Below are 9,486 nucleotides of genomic sequence, written 5' to 3'. Positions count from 1 at the left end.
TAAAATATTCATCAAGGATTACAAATCGTATAACAGGGCATTGAACGGACAAAAAACTCTCTTCATTTTCGTCCAGAAACAAATGTAATGTGGATATCAAAACAAGAAAGTTTAAATTTGTGAGTTATGTTTCTGATTGTGTGTGGGTTTTCCTTAACGACACCACTAGAGCACATTGATTTATCAATAATCGACTATTGAATGTCAAACATTTGGTAATTTTAACATTTTGGTTTTAGAGAGGAAACCTGCTACCTTTTTCCATTAGTAGCAAGGGATCTTTTATACGCACCATCCCACAGGCAGGATAGCACGTACCACGGCCTTTGATATACCGGTGGTGGTGCACTGGATGGAGCGAAAAATAGCCCAATGGGCCCACCGACGGGGATCGATCCCAGACCGAATGCGCATGAAGCGAGCGCTTTACCACTGGGCTACACCCAGCCCCGAATCGTATAACAAGGCAATGAATAGACAAAAAGAGTCTCTTCATTTTCGTCCAGAAAAAAAATGTAGCGTGAATATCAAAGTTTAAATTTTGGGTTATGTTGCTGATTGGTAATTTAGGTGACATTTTGCGAAAGGATGTTTTCGTTTTCATTATCAGCGATGATACAGCTTTGACATCAGAAATATTTCGTTTGTGTTGAAGATATTTCATTCTTGAGTTTATAAACTTCCCGAATTGCACCCCATTAGCTGGAATGGGCGTGTATTAAATATCCAAGACTATTTTACAGTGCTCACTAACTAGGGTTAGTCAGGGCCGGATTTAGACCTTTGGGGGGGGGGGGGGCGAGGCACTTCAGGTTCAGGGGCCCTCAACATAGAAATTAAATTACATGACAAATAAAAAAGAATGAACTAATTTTATAAGTATTACATTTTTTTTTTTATAAAGGATGTCCTTAGTCTGGGGGGCACCTCTGGCAGGGGGGGGGGGGGGGGGTAATTGCACCCTTTGCCTCCTTATAAATCCGGCACTGGGGTTAGTAGTTTTAAAAACAGAAGTAGAACAACAGTGAATTGGCGAATAAGAGTTTATTTTACTATTTTCTCTACGTTGCAACACAGTTTGTTGCCAGGACACGGCAATGTGGTGACCACCATGCCGCGAAGATACTCACACTTGGCCGCTGATACACACCTGTGGAATTTACTCTTCAGTAGACACTCTAAAATAAAACAAAAACAACAATAAAAACATTTCATTTCAACTTATTTTCGTCCTTATATTCAACTAAGGTTCAAGCTCGCTATCCTGAACACACACCTCAGCTATTTGGGCTGTCTGTCCAGTACAGTGGGTTAGTTGTTAGTGGTTAATGAGAGAGAAGAGGGTGCAGTGGCTTTACACCTACCCACTGAGTCGTTAAAACTCCCTCTGGTGGGAGCCGGTACCGGGCTGTGAACCCTGTACCTACCAGCCGTATGTCTAGTGGCTGAACCACGACGCCACCGAGGCCGGCAAAAACAATAAAAGAAGCATCCTTAGAGTAGTGCTAAAGCAATACACATCCCGTAATGGGCCAAACACATTTTCGTATCTCTTAAGTTCAAGGACCATAATTGTGAAAAGGTTACAAAAATCGCCATGTAAGTAAAACTATATCTATAAGAGTAAACGATCAAACTATACATAAAATTTCATCTCACTATTTTGAGGCATTTCGAAAAAAAAGTCCAGAAAACAAATATTCAAATCTACTAAGTTCAAGGGCCATAACTGTCAAAAATTAGTAAATCACCATGAAAGTCAAACTTGATCTGTAACAGTATATGATAAAGCTATACACGAAACTTTCAGCTCAGTATCTTAAGGCATTATGAAAAAGTCCGGAAAACTATATGTTGGACAGGCGGTCGGACAGACATACAGATAGAAGGACGGAGATGGAACCTATAGTGCCCCCGGTTGGACCTGAAGGGGACTACAAACGGTTTAAGGGACGCCATAGAATGGAGCTTGTTTTAATAGATTATAAACACTGGCAAATGTGACGTTTGTTATGAACCACGAAACAACATTGATTTAAACATTGTCTATTGGATGTCAAACATTTGCTAATTCTGACATTTAAAGAGGAAACACGCTATATTTGTTAATATTAGTAGAAAGGTATATTTTATATGTACCATCCCACAGACAGGATAGCACATACCACATCCGTTGACATACAAGTCGTGGTTTACTGGCTGGAACGAGAAATAGCCTAAAGAGTTGGTTGACAAGTGGACCTGGTGATGGGGGAGTGAGGTAGGATATGTGCTCCTCACACGAGGCTCAAAACATTTAGGTTCTTAAAAATGTGTCTGCATATACGTGTATAATCCCTGAAATGTTCAGGTATGCTACATAATATCTTAAATTTAGTCAGTTATTTTATACATATTCCCTGAATTTTTTTTATCTATGACTGTATCATAAAAATTAAATTTTCTTAATAAAATAAAGTGAAAATTAGATTGTACATGTAGTATAGGAGTTTCTCTGCTACTAATGACTGTTGTTAATAGGCTATGCATATTTATCATCCATTAAAGGCTTTTGTAGGAGATATCGCTAGCACTATAATTTGCGATATCTCCTGCGATATCTTGATTGGTCAAATTTTAATCACAAGACAATGTTTTGTTACGTCACTGTGTTTATTTCAGCGCTAAACCAACCATTAGTGACGTCACGCCACTGCCGTTCTGCTAGTTAACGAGTCTACCGCGGACATTCAACCCACATTACTGACATTGTTTACAACTTGTCGCAAATGAAAAGAATGGTAATGGGTGATAAAAAAAAATACCCCCCTCGTGTCTTGTGATATCATAATTTATCAGCACTCGTTGATAAAAGTATAAAATCCTTTCATACTTTTATCAACTCGTGCTGATAAATAATGATATCACAAGACACGAGGGGGGTATCCTCTATGTATTAACATAAATAAATATTGTTTAAACCATATAATGCAGCAAAGAGTTTATTACTTGGTTTCCGATTCGGTTTTGGTTTTGGTTTCGGTTTCGGTTTCGGTTTCGGTTTCGGAATCGGTTTCGGGGTCGGTTTCGGTGTCGGCGGTGCTGTCGGCTGTGGTTTTGGAGCGAGTGCTGAAAATGAAAAAACAAAAACAAAAACCCTCGCAACAACAGTGTCAGACCATGATTGTAACAATTTTAGTGGATATCAAAGACTTGCACTCACAAATATAGTCTGTTTGCCAAACCCCCTTTTAGTCTGTACCTTGCTTTTCGGTATCCACAGTTGTTCTTTGTGGTTTTCGCATCTTTGAAAGATGCTGATTGGGAATCAGACGGTTGCGGATTTTGCACCCTTGAGCATTTTATAATATTCAAGATGACGTCTAACATGGCTGCTTAAACACAACTGGCAATATCTCGGATATTTTATCTCCTATGACAAAAAGTTTAATGTCTATGACAGTCTTTTAGGGGTCATGACAATAATTTTAAACTACCCTCAACTATTTAAGTAATTTCAACATCATTTAACTCCAAGATGGCCGCCACTATAGCAACCAGAACAAGGAATTTATCATTATATAAGCGTGGTTTTTTGTGTGCTTGTTTTGTTTTGGGGGGTTTTCGCTATTAATTTCAGTTTTATTTGACGTAACAAGAAAAGTAAAAGTGTTTTCGAAATAGCCAAAAAACCAAACAAAAAAACCAAACAAAACAAAACAACAACAACAAACAAAACAAAACCAACAACAAAAACCCCACCACCACTCCCAAAACCCCCATTAAAAAACAAACAACTATTTTTGTGTGCAATTTACAGATCAATCTGCTCAGAAATAAATAACTTGTAGTAAACTTCATAGTATGAAAAAAGGTGTTCCCTGTGGGACGGACTATAGACAAATAATTTTGATGTTAGTGAAACAGTTTTATGGACCATGACATTTGTTTATAACATCTTGCTGAGATACTGCATCATCATGTAAGTCCAAGACGGCCACCAAACTGGCCGCCAAGAGTAAGAAATGACCATATCTTACAAGATTTTAGGGTGCAAGAAATAAAGAGTTATCTAGCTTTTGCACGGTGCTAAAAAAAATCTGTCTGACCCTAGGGCTAGATTAATAGAATCTATCACCGCTGTGAGGTATAGATACGGCAATTCCAACCCGAGGGACAAAATGGTTTAGTTTTTTTGTGAGGGCCGAGGTTTATTACCCACATAGTTCAAGATATTCAGGGAAATATAATCAGTTTGGTCCACGTGTGGATAATGAATGGGACGACAGCAAAGAAATATGACAAGGTTGTATATGATTTTCTGGCCTACGCCCGTTCTGGCTGTGATACCGTTGTTATGATATAAAAGGTTGCTAACGTAATAGCCATTTGGGTATAGCCACTGGTTGTTCAATGTGAAGCTCGCTCACTAACCATGGGATCAGTAATTTTACAAATTTACTAGCCACTATTAAAAATCCACTAGCCCTACTTTACTTAAATTAACACAATTTTACTAATATAGTAATAATCACAGAAGTGGGGCTATCATAATCTAGAAGTCCTGCTAACTAACTAACTCTCTCTCTCTCTCTCTCTCTCTCTCTCTCTCTCTCTCTCTCTCTCTCTCTCTCTCTCTCTCTCTCTCTCTCTCTCTCTCTCTCTCTCTCTCTCTGTAATCATTTCAATTCCATCCGGAACCTTTGTTGAAATTTCTTCGTGATACTGAATTTTATTCTAAATTTTAACTTTGTGCAGTTCTTTACCCTATGTTTTAATTTAACTCTTTGAATTTTTATATTCATGTTGACCATCATGTATTTACCTTAGTTTGGCACCCAACAGCCGATGCATTTCTCTCTCTCTCTCTCTCTCTCTCTCTCTCTCTCTCTCTCTCTCTCTCTCTCTCTCTCTCTCTCTCTCTCTCTGTGTGTGTGTTTTTACATACGTGCAAAATGCGATTTATACAATGCTGAATAAAAAGGACACGTACTTGGCACTATAGGCAGAAGGTTTCCTGGAAGACAGTCATTCAACCGTTTTTTCATACAGTCTATCTCGCTCAACAAACTGCGAACTCTAGAAAACAAAAACAAAGATAATTATTTGTATGTTAAATTCATTGCAATGTCCCATATCATTTTAATACCGAGACATTAGGCTAAAACAAAATGTGGTGTTCTAGTTACAGGCAAAACAAAATTAGGGTATAAAAGGTAGGCTATAACTTTAAAAAAAATGTTTTCCTAAAATCTGTCAAAGTGATCAAAGTAACATTTCAAACAAATGTTGCGTCCTCTCACTGTTTTGAAGATCAGTAGATGGAAATATGTTTAAGGTCAGCGAAAATGGTGAAAACAATAAGGTCGGTCGGGTAACCGGATCCACACGTATTTTTTGTTGTGTTTTTTTGGCCTAGCAATAAATCGTCTGAATTTGTTTTGTAACTTTGTAACATTTTCCATACCGCATCCAGAGTGGATTAAGTTGGCGTGTTGGATTTTTGTGTGTTGTCTTTTCACACTTTTAGCAATTATTATATGCGGAACGTGACATTTAAAAACTTTAAAATACTGAGTTCAACAAAGGGTGTTTGCCCTCAAGACGAGGGACATCTGCCTTCCTAGTGATGGAGCAATCGTAATGGACAGAGATATTCGGGCAAAATGTGCTAAACTGAGTCCTTTTCACCATGTATTTCCATAATTATACCCGCAAAATTAGTTGTAATTCATGTAAAAATGCGCAGTGATTCGTTTGCAACCATATATAGCTGTTTGGCAGTAATGCCAATAGGAAGAAAACGTTGTTATCCAGATCGGGCATTGTCGTTTAATTCGGCCAAAAAACAGCCCCCCCCCCCCTCAAATGGGAGCCCGTACTGCTGAGGATTTACTAACCCAGTGGTTCAGGTTAGGTCTGAAATAATCCTATCGTTTTTAACCAACGTTTTTATTAAAACTATAAAATAGAAGTTAGTTTAGCAGGCACGTGGATATTTTCATTGACTAATGGATTAAGTTTGATAATGCACTCAAAAGTGTGGATTCGTGAAAAATAATTAACTCACATCTACGGGATTTGTAAATCATTTTTCACGAAACCACACTTCCTCGTACATTCTCCATTACCAAATGCTTTCAGTTCTTTGTTTGATAAATAGTATTCTATGCACATCTATGCACATCTATGCAACAATTTGAAAGCTATAAAAAGGGTGTTTATGTCTCCATTAAACTGTTTTAACTGAAAATAAACTTTGGTTTGGATTTCAGTTCATATATATACATGTACACGCCATATGGACAACTTGATCTATAAGATGCAACTTTACTTGTAGACAGGTCCGAAATTAGTCCATGGACGAGATACCGACCACCCCCCCCCCCTCACCCCGCCCCCCACGCCACGGATTTCTGGAGACACCTACTTTTGATATCAATTATATATCCCTTTGATATCCGCTCGTCTGCAGCAAAACTGTAAGTGGAATAATGATCTGTTTTGATATAAATTTTAGCATTTTTTGTTACAGTTACATGCCAATTCATAGGTTCCCATTTGAAACACACGAAAGGCTGTGGTATGTGCTATCCTGTCTATGGGATGGTGCATATAAACGATCCCTTGCTGCTAATCGAAAAGAGTTGCCGATGAAGCGGCGACAGCGGGTTTCCTCCCTCAATATCTGTGTGGTCCTTAACCATATGTCCGACGCCATATAACCGTAAATACAATGTGTTGAGTGTGTCGTTAAATAAAACATTTCCTTCCTTCCCATCTGACACAAACGAACTATATTTGGTTGTAGGTTTTTAGGGGCATATACTTGCAGTGGCGTAGCGAGGGGCACGGGGTCCATGCACGGGGTCCACGCACGGGGGGTCCACGCACGGGGTCCACGCCCGGGGTCCACGCACGGGGTCCATGCCCCCCCCCCCCCCCTTTATTAAACCTTGTCTTTTGTTTTTACTGTCACATATATGTTTTAAAATCATATATACATACACACACAGTGTGGATTGCCCCCCCCCCCCAATATGGGTTGATCCTCCAATGTATACTTGAAGATATTTCAGAGCAAAATTTAGAAAATAATTTTGGCTGTAAATCGCCACTATATAACTTTAAGATTGTACCTTTAAGATACGTATATTTAGCCTACCTGTCTTCGCATTTTTGTTTGCACGAGCACGCAATGAAACAGCCAAGAATTACGACGGAAATCAACGAAAACCTCATTATTTCCATCGACTAACAGCTCTTGTACAATGACGGACGAACGTATTTATATACAAAATTAATGCATGTCGTTTGAAATTATTTAAAATATACTCACGTTGGCGGCCATTAAACGTCAAATAAATAGGATGTTGAGTAACATATGTGCCAGTTTTATAACATGCATTCTGCGATATTAAAGGTCTCCAGGCGCGGGTCCAGGGTTTTTTAATAGAGGGGACCTTGACAGCTGGTCGGCATATGTTTGCATTTTTGGTGTATTCTGGAATATATATTGTTTGACCAAAAATAGGAAAGGGGGGGGGGGCGGGCTTGGGCCCCCGCCTGTATCCGCTCATGGTCTTCCCTATCATAAACGTATCCAATGTTGTCCATACCACTGGTTGTAATATTAAGATGTTCTTCGTGCTCGTATCGGTCATACATACTTGACCCATTCATTTATCTTAAAGAAGGATCCTCCAACTCAGTGTGACCACTGTCAGTGTATTCTGACGACGCGCCACCTTTTGGTGTAGTGTTGGCCCTACTCATCTCAAAGAAACTATACAAGATATATTTGAACAACAGAATGTGTTGGAATCATTTCGATTCCATCCAGAACTTTTATTATAATATCAACGTGATACTTACTTTTCTTACACAGCCGTTGGTGAGAACACCATGCGTTATTTTGGATAACACATGGGTTGTTTACACATGTACGTGTGTTAACAATTTCAAGACATACTGGCTGCTCCTAGGTGATTACCAAATCACCAGTGCCATGCATTCAATGAAAAACAACAATGTGGAAATAGATTACACTGTGACGTATCATGTGTCTGTGACGTGTAAGTGGATGTGCGAAGGTAGATGTGTACGAGTGTTGAGGTGTGTGAGGATAGAGGTGTACGAGTGTTGAGGTGTGTGAGAGTAGAGGTGTACGAGTGTTGAGGTGTGTGAGGATAGATGTGTACGAGTGTTGAGGTGTGTGAGGGTAGAGGTGTACGAGTGTTGAGGTGTGTGAGGGTAGAGGTGTACGAGTGTTGAGGTGTGTGAGGGTAGAGGTGTACGAGTGTTGAGGTGTGTGAGGGTAGAGGTGTACGAGTGTTGAGGTGTGTGAGGATAGAGGTTTATGAGTGTTGAGGTGTGTGAGGGTAGTGGTGTATGTGTGTAGAGGTGTTTGAGGGTAGAGATATATGGGTGTTAAGGTGTGGATGTGTTTGAGGGTAGAGATATATGGGTGTTAAGGTGTGCGAGGGTAGAGGTGTTTGAGGGTAGAGGTATATGGGTGTTAAGGTCTGCGAGGGTAGAGGTATGTGAGTGTTGAGGTGTGTGAGGATAGAGGTGTATATGTGTTGTGGTATTTGAGGGTAGAGGTGTGTGAGGGTAGAGATGTATGCGTGTAGAAGTATGTCAGTGTTGTGGTGTGTTAGGGTTGTGGTGTATTAGAGTAGATGTGTTAAGAGTAGATATATGTGAGGGTAGAGGTGTATCAGCGTTGTGGTGTGTTAGGGTTGAGGTGTGTTAGAGTAGATGTGTTAAGAGTAGATATATGTGAGGGTAGAGGTGTATCAGTGTTGTGGTGTATTAGGGTACAGGTTTGTTAAGAGTAGATATATGTGAATGTAGAGGTATATCAGTGTTGTGGTGTGTTAGGGTAGAGGTTTGTTAAGAGTAGATATATGTGAGGGTAGAGGTGTATCAGCGTTGTGGTGTGTTAGGGTTGTGGTGTATTAGAGTAGATGTGTTAAGAGTAGATATATGTGAGGGTAGAGGTGTATCAGCGTTGTGGTGTGTTAGGGTTGAGGTGTGTTAGAGTAGATGTGTTAAGAGTACATATATGCGAGGGTATCAGCGTGTTAAGAGTAGATATATGTGAGCTGTATCAGCGTTGTGGTGTGTTAGGGTTGTGGTGTATTAGAGTAGATGTGTTAAGAGTAGATATATGCGAGGGTAGAGGTGTAACAGCGTTGTGGTGTGTTAGGGTTGTGGTGTATTAGAGTAGATGTGTTAAGAGTAGACATATGTGAGGGTAGAGGTGTGTGTTAGAGTAGATATATGAGAGGGTAGAGGTGTATCAGTGTTGTGGTGTGTTAGAGTGTGCGAGCATCGTCTTGGGTTGCGGAGACGGGTGTACCTTGGATCTCCATTTTCATGATCTGTTCATGTTTGACACCCTGTAGCTCCAACTATCTGTTCATGTTTGACACCCAGTAGCTCCAACTATCTGTTCATGTCTAACACCATGTAAGTAGTATCCAGGCCTGTTGGGCCCTGACC

At 39.8% G+C, this 9,486-nt stretch overlaps 1 protein-coding gene across 1 annotated transcript; it reads right to left on the bottom strand.

Annotated features, from left to right (window-relative positions):
- Window positions 1-1,029: 1,029 nt before the first annotated feature.
- LOC121387795 (protein TsetseEP-like) lies at window positions 1,030-7,256 on the bottom strand. Its single transcript, XM_041519002.1, has 4 exons — window positions 7,145-7,256; window positions 4,973-5,058; window positions 2,989-3,108; window positions 1,030-1,178 (listed from the first exon to the last, which is right to left on the bottom strand). The coding sequence occupies exons 1-4, from the start codon at window positions 7,228-7,230 to the stop codon at window positions 1,045-1,047; spliced, it is 426 nt and encodes a 141-aa protein (XP_041374936.1). The 5' UTR covers window positions 7,231-7,256; the 3' UTR covers window positions 1,030-1,044.
- Between the last annotated feature and the right edge of the window lie 2,230 nt (window positions 7,257-9,486).

This window comes from Gigantopelta aegis, chromosome 13 (assembly GCF_016097555.1).
Source record: "Gigantopelta aegis isolate Gae_Host chromosome 13, Gae_host_genome, whole genome shotgun sequence".
Classification (NCBI taxonomy): domain Eukaryota; kingdom Metazoa; phylum Mollusca; class Gastropoda; order Neomphalida; family Peltospiridae; genus Gigantopelta; species Gigantopelta aegis.
Note: the sequence above shows the minus strand (reverse complement) of the source record. Positions and strands in the feature narration are given on the sequence as shown.

Coding starts and splice junctions, on each gene's coding strand:
- LOC121387795 (XM_041519002.1), bottom strand. CDS start 7,230: ATGGAAATAATGAGGTTTTCGTTGATTTCCGTCGTAATTCTTGGCTGT. Junction 3,109..4,972: donor CCTTCTGCCTATAGTGCCAA/GTACGTGTCCTT, acceptor TTTCATTTTCAG/CACTCGCTCCAAAACCACAG. Junction 1,179..2,988: donor AAAACCGAATCGGAAACCAA/GTAATAAACTCT, acceptor GTTTTATTTTAG/AGTGTCTACTGAAGAGTAAA.